This window comes from Pleurodeles waltl, chromosome 9 (assembly GCF_031143425.1).
Source record: "Pleurodeles waltl isolate 20211129_DDA chromosome 9, aPleWal1.hap1.20221129, whole genome shotgun sequence".
NCBI lineage: Eukaryota > Metazoa > Chordata > Amphibia > Caudata > Salamandridae > Pleurodeles > Pleurodeles waltl.
This window is the reverse complement of record NC_090448.1, coordinates 546,784,355-546,802,910: the sequence shown is the minus strand read 5'-3', so window position 1 is coordinate 546,802,910 and position 18,556 is coordinate 546,784,355. Positions and strand designations below refer to the sequence as shown.

General features: G+C 40.9%; 1 protein-coding gene across 3 annotated transcripts in view; it reads left to right on the top strand.

The window, feature by feature from the left end:
* The window catches only part of LOC138259620 (uncharacterized), a 49,145-nt gene extending 31,923 nt beyond the window's left edge, over positions 1 to 17,222 (top strand). For 2 of the 3 annotated variants that reach the window (XM_069207470.1, XM_069207468.1), the window contains 3 exons: positions 44 to 157; positions 2,099 to 2,345; positions 15,479 to 17,222. In XM_069207470.1, coding sequence (XP_069063571.1) covers positions 44 to 157; positions 2,099 to 2,345; positions 15,479 to 15,653 — 536 coding nt within the window. In that variant the 3' untranslated portion in view covers positions 15,654 to 17,222. The remainder of the gene's footprint in view (positions 1 to 43; positions 158 to 2,098; positions 2,346 to 15,478) is intronic. The other variant, XM_069207469.1, reaches the window with a different exon arrangement.
* Positions 17,223 to 18,556: the final 1,334 nt, after the last annotated feature.

Sequence of the window (18,556 nt, the reverse complement as noted above, 5' to 3'; positions counted from 1 at the left end):
ATAATATATTTTGATATTTAACTTGGCTTTTAAATTATATCAGCAGAACAAGTGGCTATCCCTGACATACTTGTAGTAAAGGTGAAAGAAGAGGAAGAGATTGATGGTGGAGGTCACCAGGACTGTGATTCTCAAGATAGCATCCCTACTCCAACAGGTAAAAAACAGAACACATCATTTTAAAATCGAATGAATAGAATATATTAAGGCACCCCATGATTTACACCTATCACAGATTGTGCCTCAAATTTGTAGGCCAACTGAATAACCTATTTTGTATTCCATCACCGCCCTTTTTATCTGATCATTAATACGTCCCTCGTTCCCTTGGTCTGGAATCTTTATAAGTTTACTTTTGTCTCATGAGTTCCAGAGTGTTCATATTTCTCAGGTAAAACAGGCCTACTTAGATGAGATAGTTGACATAGTTTTCTGCCACTCCATGGCAAAGTTGACTTACTGTGAAGAAGCCTGGGTATGTATTTTTAGATTTATTGCGAAGATTCCTAGGGGTTTCAAATGTTAAGCATTTTATTCAAAAAAGTCAAACAGGGTTGAATTCATGTCATGACGTAATAATTGTGGTTCACCCTTTATTTTTTCCACCCCAGCTGGTTAAATTAGTATATCAGGCTTGTTCTATCAATGGCGTTATCCAGACTGAACGTTAGCACAGAATGCTTCTGAACATTGACCTACATTTATGACAATAACAGATTTTTTAAGTATAAAAGTAATGTGCCTGATTAACTTAGCCTCCTGCTCAGCCCCTGCATTACTAATTTATAGACATTTCCAAAAACCCATATAGTTGCTGAAGTCACTGCTCATTACACTAGAGCCATTTACACAATTTAAAGTTGACCCGGCTAGTAGATGGTACCCATGGCTTGCCATTTGATATCTGTGTCATGGCATTTTCCATGGTGTTAGGGGACCTGAAGAAAGCAACAGGAAAAGAAGGTAAACTAGCATGGAGGTTAATTAGGAACTTCCGTGATTAGCAGGGGCTGCCACGGTTCGCTCTTTGGTATACCTGACAGTGACCTATCAGTCAGAGGTCCTGAGAATCCTAAAGACAGAGGCAGAAAGAGAAAGTAAACAGTAATTCTAAAGGTGCAGTTTTCTTTCATTTGTTTGCATTTTTTATCGCTAGAATGGCTTCACAACAAATAGGAGCCTTCTAATGGGCTAAGAGTGTGAGAAATGGCCCGCCACGTGCTATCGTCAGAGGCTCAACAAGTGAGAGATGTCACTTCCGCTACCCCTTGGATTTTGGTGAATGATGTCTTTGTAAACAGGGTTCATCAAGCTGTGTAAATTCCACGCCTTGCCATTTGCTTAGCCTCTTAACAGTAAATAAGAGTCTATTAAGGGGTTGAGAGTGGACAAGTGAAAACCTTAAGTGTCATTGGGACCAAAAGGTGAGATGAGATATTAGCTTTGCTGCCCTTTACATTTTGGCAAAAGAACTTCCGTTCTAGAGTTCCACCAATTCACAATGCCCCCGTCTCATTGTTTGCCCAGCCCAGGAATCCTTCTCTGTATGATCTGTGGTATAGAGGGGAGGTGTTAGATGCTCGTCAGGACACAATAATTTAGAGGGATAGGGCTTAACCCGTGAGAATCATATGGCTGCTCGTGCCTTCACCCGACTGATATTTATTTACATATTATGTTAAACACCATCCAGTTAATTATAAAACATTATGGAGCCACACAAGGTAGGAATTGTAGAGACTACTGTATAAACAATACTGTATTTGAAACTGTTCCTCTGAACGTAGTCATACTATGTCTAGACAAATGATAACTTATCAAAGAGAGAACAAGAAATATATTTTGTTTTAAGTACTTACTGCAATCATATTTTGTAGGCCAGCAACTGCATGCTTTCAGACTGCAGATACTTTTACACTCCCCTCTATGAAAAGACATTACAAAATGTAATACTGACCAAACTACAAAGTGATGTGTTTAAATATTGTGCTAAGGTCTTCACAAAGAGACTGAATGGACGAATCCATTTGATACACGACGCCCAATGCCTCAGCTTTTGCAGCAAAGACTTCTGATATGTTAAATTGCTCTGTTACAGAAATTGACGTCATTGGAAAAGAATTTGTGGACTACGAAACACTGGATCAATTTGTCGCCTCCCTTGGTAAACAACAAAACGTTGTTTTCCTAAAGAAAGACTGCCGTACTGTTGAAACATTTAACAAAAGAGTTGCTGTTGATCAGAGGAAATATAACATGAAATTCAAATATGCATACATTAAATATGTGTGCAAGCATTTCGGCGATTACAAATCAAAAAGTACAGGAATTCGTCCAAACCAAAGGTATGCTTACGTTCTCACGTGTTGGTTTATTTCTTTACTCACAGATTTTTTTGTTCCTGTGCCAATCATTCACCTCATTGGCATTCTTTATCCAGGATATGTTGATCCTGTCTGGTTTAGAGATTAGGGTGCTCAAGAGCAAGCAAACAATTTCCCTAGTTATTCTAGGGCAGAACCTTATGTGCGATCTGGGTGTGAGATACAAAATATTTCTGTTACAGTGATACAATGTTCAGTGTGACACAATCGAGAACAGGTAAAAGTTATTGCATAGATCTATGTAAAATATATATTTTTTAATTGGTAAAGTATATTTGTCTTTCAGATTCATACAGTATTCGTGATAAAAACATATATTGTTGCACAGAGGTTTAGTGAATATGTACTTCACCTTATCCTGGTGGTAGAGCCGAGGGCCTTTTTAGAACACAAAAATGAACTATCAGTAATATCACAAGGGAGATCTCCAGCGTAAATTGTACTCCCCCGATCAAAATATGTTGTGAATAGATCTCTACAATGTATAGAGGCCAGTTCAATGTACCTTATCTGTTAAACTGTTGGTTTTATTATGTATTGTTAATTACATTTTGCTTTTAGATGTTGGTTTTATTGTTATTAATATTATGAGGTCAAAGGTATTGCATTTGGTGTGCACGTTATGGTTTGCATTGATGTTGTACACTTTATGGATTGTGCTCCTAATCATAACTTGTATATCATTATTATATATATATATATATATATATATATATATATATACTTACTGAAAAAAACAAAGGTTACAGTTATAGTTAGGTTCACATTTTACACACACAAAACCATAGAAATTCAGTCATGAGTGATGTAATATGTGCGGAAATTACCAGTGTGTCGTGTGATCCCCGTCTCGAAGGCTCTGCATTGATCCTTCCCATGCAGAGGTGAAGATGCATCGATTTTCTCCACGCAGCGATGTGCGTGTCTGAGATGCGGTGGTTCCGAAGGCGATGCACAGAGGTTGGTCTGCGCTGTCGTGGCAAAGCGTCAACTCCAATCAATGCAATGGGTCTAATGCACCGGTTCAGGGGCGATGCGCCGATTCCAGTCTGCTCATCAGCGGCAGTGTTTGGGTTCTGACTGGAGCACCATTACTATACCCACTTCCAAGAGCCCAGGACTGGATTGGTACCACTTGGCAGGGCAAGAATCACAGCTGGCAGAGTCCAGGTGCTGTAGCAGGTGAGATGGAAGTCTTTTGTGTCCATTAAACTTCAGCAAACAAGAGGTAAGCCAGCAAGCCCTTGGAGTCACCTTGGTTCTGGGTTGGAGAGATGTAGGTCCAGTCTTGCTCAAAACTAGGCCAGGAGGGCAGTAGGGCAGCACAGGTGAGCAGGAGTACAGCAGAGTGACCGTCCTTTCAGCAGCACAGCAGTCCTTCTTCCTGGCAGCGTATCCAAAGGTCCAGCAGTGTACTGAGTTGGTGGTGTCTCAGGTCCAGTACTTATACCCAGTTGTGCTCTTGAAGTGGGGGAGACTTCAAAGAGATGCCTTTGAAGTGTGCAGAGCCCCTGCCCCGGCTCCAGACTCACTACAGAGAGGTATGCAGCCCTGTGTGTGGGGCCAGGACAGAGCCTATTCAGGTAAGCATGTCAGCTCCTCCCTTTCATCCTGCTCAGGGTGACCCTTCAGGCTGTGGATGGCCCATCAGTCACACCTACTCTTCCTATGCATGAGGCTGTTTAGAGGTAATGCAGGAAACCAGCTGCCACCCCACCCTAGATGTGTATTGCTATTTCCTAATTAAAACGTCCCTGTAATCTGGGTGTGTGAGTGGTTTTGTGGGTGTGTAAGTGTGAGTGTGTGGTGAGTGCGTAGAGCAGGAAAATGGCAACTTCCTAAAAGTGGCAGTTTCAAAGTTGTGCTAAAAAATCCAACTTTACCATTAAAGAGGGTTTGTCATTATAATTCCATAGGCACTAGACATGACATGCCTACTCCTTCTCAGTTAGGCATTATAGCTTATTAAATGTAATAATGAATCATCAATGTTAATCTATGAGAGGGGTACACCTCACAGTAGTGAAAAACACATTTGGGAGTTTTTCACTATAAGGACATGTAAAACTTAAAAGTACATACCCCACCTTTTAGTTACATAGCACCTTGCCTTATGGACTACATAGGGCCTACCCTAGGGGTGATTTATATGTAATAAAAGGGGAGCTTAAGGCTTGGCAAGAGGTTTTAAATGCCAAGTAGGCATGACAGTGTAAACTGCCCACACAGGTTCTGCAATGGCATTCCTGAGACATGTTTAAGGACTACTTGGGTGGGTGGCACAAAGAGTGCTGCAGCCCCCCTAGTAGCATTTGATTTATAGGCCCTGGGCACAGATAGTGATCTTTACTAGGGACCTATAAGTAAACTAAACATGTCAATTGTGGATACATCAATCAAACCATGTTTTAGGGGAGAAGCACATGCACTTTTGCACTGGTTGGCAGTGGTAAAGTGCTCTGAGTCCTATAAAAATAATCCACAAAAATATGAGGTGAGCAGGTAAACAGTTTGGAGGAAGACCACCCTAGGGCTGACAGGTCTAAGAAAACCTTTAGACTTCTAGTTTGAGGGTGAGGGGCGAACAGCTTTGTAAGATAGTCTGGATAGCGGATGTGTAGTGCTTTGGAGAGCACATATATATATATTTAACTTTTTTTCTTTCCTTTAGCATGAGCCAGTGGAGGATGAATCAATGAAATGGGATGGGGTCCTTTCAGGTTAAACAGAAGATGAACAGCATGATTCTGGATTCTTTAGTTTGGAGATTGATTTGATGCCAGTCTAAAGATTATTGCTACAGCTGATGTGGGAGATGACGCTCAGTGAGGTTTAAAACAATATTTTGAGAGAGATGATGAAGTAGTTAAAAAAAAAAACTTTATGCCTTGATTAGAAGTGGGATGGCCTTTTCTGACCTCTGTAAATGCTTATTTACTTAAGGATCAGATTTACAATTTGGGTTGTATTTACCACATCCGGTAATTATCGGTAGTATTAGATATTACATCCTCTGTTAAATTTTGGAAGGTCAAACCTGCCAGTATTTACTGTGCCAAGCAGAATTCGATGCAGCAAGCACAAGAATCCATGATCTTTCACACAAACTTGTAAAAGGTGCTATTTATAGTACCTGATAAATAATGTACACCAGGGTACTAACACATGGTATAAAAAGATTTTTTCAGCTGGACAAGGGTCAGATCGCAGTGCTTTGTTCCAAGAAAAAGGCAAGAGGACTGGATAGACAAGCCCCATGAGCAGGATCTGAGTTTAGTTTTCTCACCACTGAGGCATAACCACATTTTCTATATCCTCTGATGGACATGTGAAGGTACTATGTCAAGTATGGAAGTTTAAAACAGTCATCTTCCAGCTTAATATGATACTGTGTATTGGTTTGAAAATAAGGTATTTGGTCTTAAGGCCATTGAGAATGTTGGCGAGTGAACCCATTTAGACAATGAATAGTGCTGGAGACAGTGTAGAACCTTGTAACATGCATGTGACATTGAAGAGGAATGGACCTGGGGTTAAGCAATAGCTAAATAGTGGTTCTCTATGTTTTTACCAGACACTACCTCATCCTCACTATTGTTTGTTGTGTCCCAGAACGAGCTGTCCTCCACAATATTGTTTCATTGATCCAGTCTGTGAGGAAAGCAGGAACTGCTGTATCAAAGCTGTGACTGGCGTGTGTGCTATGGAACTTGACAAAAACATTTTGTTATGCAAAAGCCTAAACAGTTAGCCTCTTTTAGGGTGTAGCAGAGACCTTAAGCCATCATTTCTTAGGAGCTATGGGAGGGCTGAGTTTCTGACAGCAAAATCTCAGCTGTCTCCAGTATGGGAAAGTTCCTGGTGGCCACCTTTCCACCACAGGGCTACCATGTTCACAACGTCGGGAGGCCTCCATATTTAAGACCGTTCTTCCATTGTTGTGTTTCCTGTCAGCAGCCACCGTGTAAACCTTTGCGTCTCACACAAGAAAAAGACATACTGACCACCACACACTGGGAGAAAACTCCAGGCTCTTCAGTGTTATTAATTTTATTGATTATTCATGCGCCGTCAGTTTTTTATGGCTGTCCATCAAATGAAACAAAAATGCTAATCTTTCAAAATTAATTGGACGTGCAGGTTGGTAGATTGAATCCCCATTAATATGTTTTTACGTTATACTTTTTCCTTCTCACAAAAGTATTTTTAGAACTATTTTGATAATCAAATTGATTAGTTTGATTTTATATAATGCTAGAGGATTGTCCCTGGATACCTTCGGAGCAGTTTATGTACTTCAGAGCACTTTATTGTAAGTGCATGTTTATCTTGTGCCTCTTGTGCCTCTCAGAGATATCACTGGTTCTGTTAGCTAAATCAGGTATTCTGGTATAACCCTGATCTGGCCTTTCCAGCATACAGTTTAAAATTCACTCTGTGTTTGAATAGCGAGCAAATTTCAACCATAGTTAGAGCCATGGTCTAACTTAGAAAATCTGAATAATTTGTGCTTATACCTGTTATTAACTGGTTGCAGATGCTACAAAGTATACCTAGACAGGGTTAGGTTGACAAAAGTACAGCAGTGCAGTCGCTAGGAGGCTGCAGCTTGAAACAGCAAATTCACATATTAACTGGAACAGAGGAAAGACTTTGAACAAAGTCTACCTTTTTAATGTGTTAACTGTTTTTGGAAATAATATATAATGAACTTTCGTGACTAAAGCTGTTAACTCAACCAGTTATGCAGAGGATATTGGCAAAAACAGATTGTGATGTGTTTTTGGGAAAATGAAACTAATCATAAGAGTTCTTCTGTTTCACAGAGCTCCAATATACACACCACCATACTTCAGTAAAGAAAAGATATAAAAATAATTCAAGTTCAACTTTGTAGAGGGCCATTTTGACTTCAAGGTCGTGCCATTCAATCTAAAAGAGCCACACAGAAATGTTAAAAGGTAGCTAGAAGGTGTTCCAACCACCTTTATGCTGACGATTGACTACTGAATAGGAAACAGGACTTTGGAGACTATCCATTTGAGATCAAGCACTAGATGTGTAAGTGTGTGTGTAAAACACTACAACCTGAATGCCTCTAAAACAGAGATAATGTTGGCTTGGACATCACTTATAACATAGGACGATTATTTTACAACATTCGAACATGTGGTAAATCCGTATGTTCTACTGGTGTCTAAGTTCTATTTATTGCCTTTCTAAGGGCAATCTGCATCATACAAATTTCAGTGTCTCAACAGCCATTACAAAACACCACAAACCACACCTTTATACAATTTTACCACAACAGTGTGGCACCTTCATTTACACAAAAAACACAACTCTACCCTTTACAACTAACACATCCACACACCACACACACAACACAAAACCACATTATACCTAACTTTAATGCATTCAGACACACACCCCCTATTCATACAAAACACCAGCTCTATCCTCTACTTCCTTCTAACAGACTCCTCTTTATCATGACAAAACCTATACTCAGCCTTCCATTGTACCATCCACCAAAACCCTAATTCTCTTTTTACCAGCTACTGGTACTGTAGGTGGTAACACTCCGCTCCACCACACATATTACCTCTCCCAATGATCACATCCAACATAAGCACTCATAACTCTTGCCCATCTCCTCTTACACACCACATACACTTCTCCAAAACACATCACCACCCCGTGTACTATTCAAATATCACTGGCCAGCAGTAATACAAATACACATACAAATCCTTCACAGAAATCCACTACATCAATATATCCTCTCACTACTCCACAACAGCAAAACACACACACACACACACACACACACACCAGCACATCAAAATAACATACACTTCCATAATACTCCCCGTCACACCCACCCTCATGACTACACAAATAATACAAATCCTGGATGAAATCCACTCCTCAATTCTCAATCTTTACCAACATCCATCACAAACACCCCATCACACCAACATTTATTCACCTGCCTCACATCCATTGACCAATTTAGAGCCTTCGAATATGTTCCCCGTGCTCCACCACCACCCCTAACCCATTCTCCTTCCACCCTAAACAAACACAAACAAAATAACCAACATGCCACTCTTCACAATTTTGCACCCCCATGTCTATAACACAACAACGCCACTGTACAGAAAGAACAGGAAATCACCATGTCACTCGCAACCACCATCTCCACCACCGAAACACACATACCCAACAAAATGCCTTCTAAGCCTGCTGGATGAGAAACACAGTATGGAAAAACAACACTATTATGACCTTCATACAGTTAATATCAGCACTAATGTCACCTGCTACAAGTTCAAAATAAACTGATCACTCTTCTACAAAACAAAATTACCCCACCACCAAAACACAATCTCTAAACCGCCTACTCATAAATGCTCTACCACTCTCTAAAAACAAGCACCACATCTATGACTAACTCACTGACACTCAACACGACTTACTCTTCAAAACTGACTCATGGTTGGGAGATGACATTGCCCCAGTGTTGCATGAAGCCGTTCTTCCAGCCTATTAAACCATCACACAAAAGAGAATGTGGACTAGCTGTTATAGTCAAACAAGCAAGAGATCTCAGCAAAACAGACAGCACCTCCATACAAGGTTGTGAGGCCCTCATCACCAGATACAACCCTACACCTGTAACTTTCTCCTCTTTTACAGACCACCACCAAGCAATTCAACATTCCCAGACACATTTCCAGACCCAGTTTCAAACCTTATAACACTATACTCCAATCTTTGCATTCTTGGGGACCGAAACATTTGGTTTAACAAACCCAATATGGCTCATCCAAAAGCTATCATGACTGGCCTAGTCACATTGAACCTACATCAGGTTGTACATAATCCCACATACATCTCTGGGCACATCCTAGATGTCATTTTTGCAAACCCAGAACTAGTTACAGTTCAAAGCATCACACCAGTGACATGGTCAGACCACCATTTAGTAACTTTCCAATGTAAAATACAGCAAATCAACATACACAAGACCACCTTACATACCTCCACCTATTGACCATGGAACAAACTCAATGTTGAATACTTGAACATACAGCTAACAGCGTACACAGATCTGGACACAATAAATTCTATTACATTTTTTTACGAGTGGCTACAGGAAGCTTTCAATATCCTAATACCACTTGGAAAAACAACACAGAACAAAAGAAAACAAGCACCTTGGAGACACACAGAACTAAAAAAGATGAAACAACAAATCAGAAGGCTGCAATGAACCTGGCTCAAAACAAACAACATTCAAGACGAACGTCACCTACGCAAACTTACCAAAATATACAAATCATCAACCAAAAAGCTAAAAAGGGTAATACCCAGAATTCAAAATGCTTTATCTGCAAATAAAGGATTTTATAAAATGTTCCTATTACTCAAGAATTCACGGACAAACTGGCAAATCATTACACAACCAAGACAGACACATTGGACTCCTATTTTAAACAAAGGAAAACCACCAGCACTAACTTGTTTCCGAAACTCCCCTCCAAGAGTAAGCCAACCCAGCCTCTTCTCTCCTTCATACAAACATCACAAAGTGAATTTATGGATCTGGTCAAAGCATGCAGGCTTTCCGGCTGCCCATCTGCCCCTTGTCCACCATACATTTTCAAGAACATTCTTTTATGTACCTCTGCTGCCACACCAGCAAGAAGAATCAGTAATAGTTCTTTAACTACATGAATATTTCCTGAAGACCTTAAAAAGGCATTCATCCATCCATTATTAAAGAAAACAAACCTAGACCTGCATGATCCCAGCAACCACAGACAAATTACAAATGGACCCTTCCTGGGCAAACTGACAGAAAGAGCAGGTTTTACCCAGATGTCACAATTCATTGAACATATATCCATACTTTCAGACTAACAATCTGCCCTCATCAACATCTGGGATGATCCTAAAAACACAATAGACTGCAATGAAGTTAATGCACTACTTCTCTTGGATCTCTCAGCTGCCTTTGACACAGTTGACCATGACACCCTAATACAAAGACTCTACGAAGCCTGCATAGACTGCTCTCATCTGGATCACATCCTTCCTTCAAAACAGAACAAATGTCATGCATACTCCCCTTTTCTCAACCAAACCCTATTTTACAAAAGCAGGGGTCCCTCAAGGCTCAATCATCTAACTCATGCTTTTCAACATCTACATGATGTAATTACCGGCAATAATCAATGAATTTCCACTCACATGCTACAACTATGCAGATGACACACAAATACTCCTTAAACTGGAATGCCTCAAAGACATTACAAACTCACAAATCTTCAATCGCCTCAGAGCTGTTGATCAGTGGATCACATGGAGCCATTTAAAACTGAATGCTTCCAAAAGAGAAATATTATTACCCACTCTGGCCTGGTGATCTGGAACCACCGCCTAAAGTATCTAAGGAAGTTAGAAACCTTAAAATTATAATGGACTCCAAATTACCAATGAATGCTCAAGTAGACAAATTAGCAAGATCAACCTTCACTCCAATGAAAACTCAGTGACACATCTTCACCCACCTTGGATTTTTCTGTCTTGACTTTTGCTCCTCCCTTTTTGTTAGATGTCCATCTAACTCTTTGACACCTCTTCTTTCTATTTTAACACATCTTTGTTTCCTATTTCAGATTCATTTAACAACTCCCGTTGCTCTCCACTTGTCAGCATTGGCTTGCTTCCTCACTCTTCATGTGTCTGGGTTATCTGTCTCTTGAAATGTATCCAAGACTTGTCACTTTCTTATCTAGCTATCCTTTCTGCAGTATTATAAGTCCCAAACCATACTCTCTGCTGTTTCACCCAAATTGTTTGACTGCCACCACTCTCTTTCTGTACCACCTCTCCAGGTCTTTTTCACTTAAGGGTTAAAAACTGAAATGCTCTTTCTACCTCTGTTTGTGCTGCCCCTTCTTTGGCATCCTTATGCTTTGTTCTGAAAAAAGTGATCCTCTCTCTTTTGCTTTTGCGGGTAAGTTCTTAATTAGATTTCTATGACTTTCACTCTTCTGGGTGTAACTGTTTTGTTTCACTGTGGTGTTCTTATTGTAAAACACTTTTGTGAAAGCTTTCTATAAGCTTGATACCATCACAATGTTTTTCTGACAGTCAAGGACATGAATATCACAGAAGTCAACCTATGATGAATTGTTCTAATGCCTTCAATAGCAGACCATTTACAATGGTGAATATCCCCAGAAGACGCACTAAAAGGGTATCTTTTTTGCTCTGCTGTTTTTTCCTTTCTGCACTTAGTCCATTATCACATTTGTTAATAAAGCTAGCTCTTAAGAGTGTTGGCAGGGAATTACAAAACATTGCTATGGATTTTAGATCAAAAGGGTATGTGTCAATGTGTTTAATAGATGCAGTAAAGCGATTGAATCTTCATTTTTAAAGTAAGGTGCACACAGTCTTGATTAAATTGCATGAAAGATTAACATTAACTGTTGCATGTAAGATCCGAAGTATATAAATAACCTTCAAAGATATTGTGGTATTCCGAATACTAGCGGAATTGATTTATTTCAAAGATTTGCAGGATAAACATGCATTGCTTAATCTTAATAGCAAGGTTGGCTTTAGTTCCTCACCATAGCTTTTATAAGTACGTGTAGGAAAGTACCATCTTGCCTGGCATGTTATCCCTATATTTCACTGTATATATGTTGTTTTAGTCTATGTGTCACTGTGACCCTGCCAGGCAGGGCCCCAGTGCTCATAAGTATGTGCCCTGTATGTGTTCCCTGTGTGATGCCTAACTGTCTCACTGAGGCTCTGCTAACCAGAACCTCAGTGGTTATGCTCTCTCTGCTTTCCAAAATTGTCACTAACAGGCTAGTGACTACATTTACCAATTCACATTGGCATACTGGTACACCCATATAATTCCCTTGTATATGGTACTGAGTTACCCAGGGTATTGGGGTTCCAGGAGATCCCTATGGGCTGCAGCATTTCTTTTGCCACCCATAGGGAGCTCTGACAATTCTTACACAGGCCTGCCAGTGCAGCCTGAGTGAAATAACGTCCATGTTATTTCAAAGCCATTTACCACTGCACTTAAGTAACTTATAAGTCACCTGTATGTCTAACCTTCACCTGGTGAAGGTTGGGTGCAAAGTTACATAGTGTGTGGGCACCCTGGCACTAGCCAATGTGCCCCCACATCGTTCAGGGCAAATTCCCCAGATTTTGTGATTGCAGGGACACCATTACACGCGTGCACTACACATAGGTCACTACCTATGAGTAGCGTCACAATGGTAACTCCGAACATGGCCATTTAACATGTCTAAGATCATGGAATTTTCACCCCAATACCATTCTGGTATTGGGGGACAATTCCATGATCCCCCGGGTCTCTAGCACAGTACCCGGGTACTGCCAAACTGCCTTTCCGGGGTCTCCACTGCAGCTGCTGCTGCTGCAACCCCTCAGACAGGTTTCTGCCCTCCTGGTGTCCAGGCAGCCCTGGCTCAGGAAGGCAGAACAAAGGATTTCCTCTGAGAGAGGGTGTTACACCCTCTCCCTTTGGAAATAGGTGTGAAGGGCTGGGGAGGAGTAGCCTCCCCCAGCCTCTGGAAATGCTTTGACGGGCACAGATGGTGCCCATCTCTGCATAAGCCAGTCTACACTGGTTCAGGGATCCCCCAGCCCTGCTCTGGTGCGAAACTGGACAAAGGAAACGGGAGTGACCACTCCCCTGACCAGTACCTCCCAGGGGAGGTGCCCAGAGCTCCTCCAGTGTGTCCCAGACCTCTGCCATCTTGGAAACAGAGGTGTTGGGGGCACACTGGACTGCTCTGAGTGGCCAGTGCCAGCAGGTGACGTCAGAGGCTCCTTCTGATAGGCTCTTACCTCTCTTGGTAGCCAATCCTCCTAACCTGGTAGCCAAACCTCCTTTTCTGGCTATTTAGGGTCTCTGCTTTGGGGAATTCTTCAGATAACGAATGCAAGAGCTCACCAGAGTTCCTTTGCATCTCCCTCTTTACCTTCTACCAAAGGATCGACTGCTGACTGCTCAGGACGCCTGTAAAACTGCAACAAAGTAGCAAGACGACTACCAGCAACATTGTAGCGCCTAATTCTGCTGGCTTTCTCGACTGTTTCCCGGTGGTGCATGCTCTGGGGGTAGCCTGCCTTCACCCTGCACCAGAAGCTCCGAAGAAATCTCCCGTGGGTCGACGGAATCTTCCCCCTGCTAACGCAGGCACCAAAAGACTGCAACACTGGTCCTCTGGGTCCCCTCTCATCCTGACGAGCGTGGTCCCTGGAACTCAGCAACTCTGTCCAAGTGACTCCCACAGTCTAGTGACTCTTCAGTCCAAGTTTGGTGGAGGTAAGTCCTTGCCTCCCCACGCTAGACTGCATTGCTGGGTACCACGTGATTTGCAGCTGCTCCGGCTCCTGTACACTCTTCCAGGATTTCCTTCGTGAACAGCCAAGCCTGGGTCCCCGGCACTCCTTCCTGCAGTGCACAACCTTCTGAGTTGTCCTCCGGCGTTGTGGGACTCCCTTTTGTGACTTCGCATGGACTCTGGTTCACTTTTCTTCCAAGTGCCTGTTAGGGTACTTTTGCGGGTGCTGCCTGCTTCTGTGAGGGCTCCCTGAGTTGCTGGGCGCCCCCTCTGTCTCCTCCTCCAAGTGGCGACATCCTGGTCTCTCCTGGGCCCCAGCAGCACCCAAAAACCTCTACCGCGACCCTTGTAGCTAGCAAGGCTTGTTTGCGGTCTTTCTGTGTGGGAACACCTCTGCAAGCTTCATCGCGACATGGGACATCAGTCTTCCAAAGGAGAAGTCCCTAGTCCTCTTCTTTCTTGCAGAACTCCAAGCTTCTTCCAACAGGTGGCAGCTTCCTTGCATCTTCAGCTGGCATTTCCTGGGCTCCTGCCCACTCTCGACACTGTCGCGACTATTGGACCTGGTCTCCTTGTCTTACACGTACTCAGGTCCGGAAATCCACTGTTGTTGCATTGCTGGTGTTTGTTCTTCCTGCAGAAACCCCCTATCACGACTTCTGTGCTCTCTGGGGGTAGTAGGTGCACTTTACACCTACTTTTTAGGGTCTTGGGGTGGGCTATTTTTCTAACCCTCACTGTTTTCTTACAGTCCCAGTGACCCTCTACAAGCTCACATAGGTTTGGGGTCCATTCGTGGTTCGCATTCCACTTTTGGAGTATATGGTTTGTGTTGCCCCATACCTATGTGCTCCTATTGCAATCTATTGTAATTCTACACTGTTTGCATTTCTTTTCTTGCTATTACTTACCTAATTTTGGTTTGTGTACATATATCTTGTGTATATATCTTATCCTCATACTGAGGGTACTCACTGAGATACTTTTGGCATATTGTCATAAAAATTAAGTACCTTTATTTTTAGTAACTCTGTGTATTGTGTTTTCTTATGATATTGTGCATATGATACAAGTGGTATAGTAGGAGCTTTACATGTCTCCTAGTTCATCCTAAGCTGCTTTGCCATCGCTACCTTCTATCAGCCTAAGCTGCTAGAAACACCTCTTCTACACTAATAAGAGATAACTGGACCTGGCACAAGGTGTAAGTACCTCTGGTACCCACTACAAGCCAGGCCAGCCTCCTACAGTACGTTTTTCAAATATCCAGAAGCCTATTAGATAAACTGTTTCATCAATTGTTTATCCACACAAAGTTCAGTTTCTCAGGTTCTTTACATATTTTAACTGTTTTTTTAGGAAGTATGATATTAAATTGGGTAAAAGTGCAATGGATTTTATTGTAATATTGCAGAACTGTGAAGCTGTTTTAGCATGGGGTCATTTTTAAAGACTGTGATTCATTGAATTGATGAATGTTTTTGTTTTGTTATAAACGCTGTATGGAAATATATTTTGTCTAATAAACATTTGTCTGATGATGATGAAAATAAATGATGTATTAGCAAACAATGGAGGTGATCTTGGGATACAGTTGACATATAATTTAAAGTAAGCAGCTGGTGCATTAGGAAAACATACTGATGCAAACTATACATATTTAATTTGTTGTTTCAGAACTTTTAAAATTGGCTGCAATGCCAAGATATACGCCAGTGTTGACAGAGTAAAAGATGTTTTTGTGATCAAGCAAGCAGTACTGGAACATAAGCATCACGGCCCAATGAACTTTCCTGAAAAAAGTCGTGAAAAACGTTCCATCCGAAAAAGAAGAAACAACACAGTTAGATGAACTTGACTTCTTATTCTTAAACAACCAAGAGTACATGAATAGACTTACTCAAAAACAGTTGACAGCAAATATGTCACAGGCATCATTTACCTGCTGCAGTGCTCTAAAGAAATTAGATTAAGTGAAGAAACTGCGAAGTACTGGTGAAGGTGGAGATAGGATTAATATTTCAACACATGAACATTACAGATTAAAAGTGTTGTACAAGAGAATGAAACAATGGAAACCTCCTGAGGTTTGACATAGAGATGGAACATGCCACATAAACCACCCAACATGACGTTAGTTGGTGTAATGCTGGATTATGAGCTTGTTCAACAAAATGTATTAATCCTTTTTTGTGTTAAAATTTTAAAAATGGCAAAATATGAATTTGTTTTTCATAGTGACTCCTGGTGAGTCACCAGTGTCAGTGTTTGTTCCTGTGTATCTCCCATGAGATACAGTGTTTTTTTGGTCAATTTGTAAGCTCTAGTTATTATAGCTAAAGATGGTGGTGGTTTGTGGGATGCCAACTATTTGGGACTCAGATACATCCACCAATCTGAAACACAGGTTCCATAAAAGGGAGTAATCTGACTTCATAGGAGCTTTTTTAGCAGATTTATGTACCCATAATTTTCAGACACAGATTTTGGCTTGGAGTTGCTATTTAGGAAGGAAACATGACAACAGGCAGTATTGGAACCTTGTTGATACTCAACTTCCAGCTCAAAGTGTCTGTATCAGAAAGGATGAATTCAAGTATTGGAGACTTTCCTGTCATTAGAGTTCCTTTCATTTAAATCTGAGTCTAAGGTTACTTGGTTGTTGTGTTGCTGCAACAACTGATTTGGGGTACTGTAGGAAACCTTCTGCACCCTTTGTGGTAAACTTATAAAGTGAGGTGGATTATATGGAATGCCTGCAGACACATGAGCATGTCAGCAGGTGAAGGTACATCCATCCAAATACTACCTTATATTTATTGACTGCTGGACTGATGAAGTGTGAAGGAAAGGCCAAAGGTCAGAAGAGAGATTTGTACTCAGTGATAGACAAAGTCAAAGTGAGTCTACTGTAGGCCAATCATATCCAGTGACAAATTAGGAGTGAGTCTGAACATGCCTTTAAACAGCATACAATGTTGTTCACTGTAATCTGTACATGTGGTGGCAATTTATCAAATAGCACATATCTGGTGAGGCTGGATACTGAAAATGCTGTATTTAATGTTAACGTATTGTCTTCACTGTTTGTTGACCTAAATTATGTCATACTATGTTTCTGCTTATGAGTCTTATTGACTCATTGAGTTCTAACGACTGCCTAATACCAGATTTACTGATGTTTGTTTTAATGGTCCGTATAATTGGAATTAATGTATAAGTGGCCTTTGGGTGTGAATAGAATTATGGGATGGATTTATCAAAGTATCAATGTATACTTGCTGTAACAAACTTAAAGAGGGGAATATCTATTTTTGTTTTAAATAATATTCAGGAGGAGTTAGAAGGCATTTTTCTGATCGTGTTGTATTGTCATTATTTCGTGTTTTATAGAGAAAGCAATAAAATAATCTGAGGAAATGGCTACTGGTATGCAATGATTGTATACATACGTTTGAGGTATCAACACAGTGAAATGGCATACCTTAGTGTGGAAATCCCTCAGCTTTTTTCTTACTAGAAGCAGGCAAGATGATTGAGTGAGGTATTCTCACAACTGTTCTCACCTGCAGGTCACACACTAGAAGCGTGGAAAGGCCAACTCAGCCTTACGTCCTTTTGATTTCCGTAAATAAAATACCATAAAATTGGGTGGTAGTGATACCTGGTATCTATCACATTAGGTATGAAGTGATACAAAAAAAAAATATATATTTTCTTTACTATTTGCACTGAACAGTGGGAAACCTGCCAATAGCACATGAATATGGTTAACTCTTCCATAGTTGAATGGTGAGTGGAGTGCAGGAATCTTGACTTGGCTTCATCACCAACGGCACAGGGATCAGGGAGGCATCTTCCACAGTGCAGAGCTCATCCTGTAAGAAGACGATACAATTAAGTCACTAGTTACATTTCCAGATGTGAGGCTCTCTGGGAATGTCGCAGCTTTCTTAGATGGCTGGATATTCCAGTTGTGATTAGTCACAAGCTGGAGTTTAAGACTGTATGGCATAAGGATGCTTGTTTTTTTTGTTTCCTTAACCTCTGTCCTTAAATGTCATGTTTTTTGTAAAGCTTAAGGTTGAAATCAAATAATTGTAAAGTTATAGGGATGGTGGCCTATGCTTAGTCGTGGTGGCCAAGGTTGTAGAGGGAGATAGATAATTTATTATGTGTTAGATTTGCTTTTGCATCACATGTTGCTGCTTGTCCATGTGCCAATAAGCAACATTTATCTATCCCAGTACAGGACTTATCTATGGTTAATGTAATTAACCACATTTCTAACATGTTGGACATTTCCATTTTGGATATAGGGTTCAATTACATGTAATTTAAGTGACTATATTTTGAAGTAATCTATGATGGGTGTGGCCATCTGCTCAAGGTCCGAAGGACAGAAGAGGCATGCAGTTAGTTAGAATTTAGGAGCTTGAGTGGCAGAGATCAAGGTGAATGCCCTGCACAGTTTGTACATTCTTTGTCTACTTGTTGCAGCAATGTTTTGGATTACAGTTTTAAACTTGTGTTTTTATCCACTTCCTTGTAATTTGTGTATTGACCGGATAACAAAGAGCCACTACTTTACCCAAATTATTTCTCTTACTATCAGCATAAAAAAGGTGACACTGCTATAGGCAAATTGGTAATCTACCTTAAGATCTAATATTTCTCTCTGGATGATGAAGAGGCAGTTCTTCGTGAAATAATTGGTGATTAGATGTGAATCTGATATAATGACTATTTTTAGAA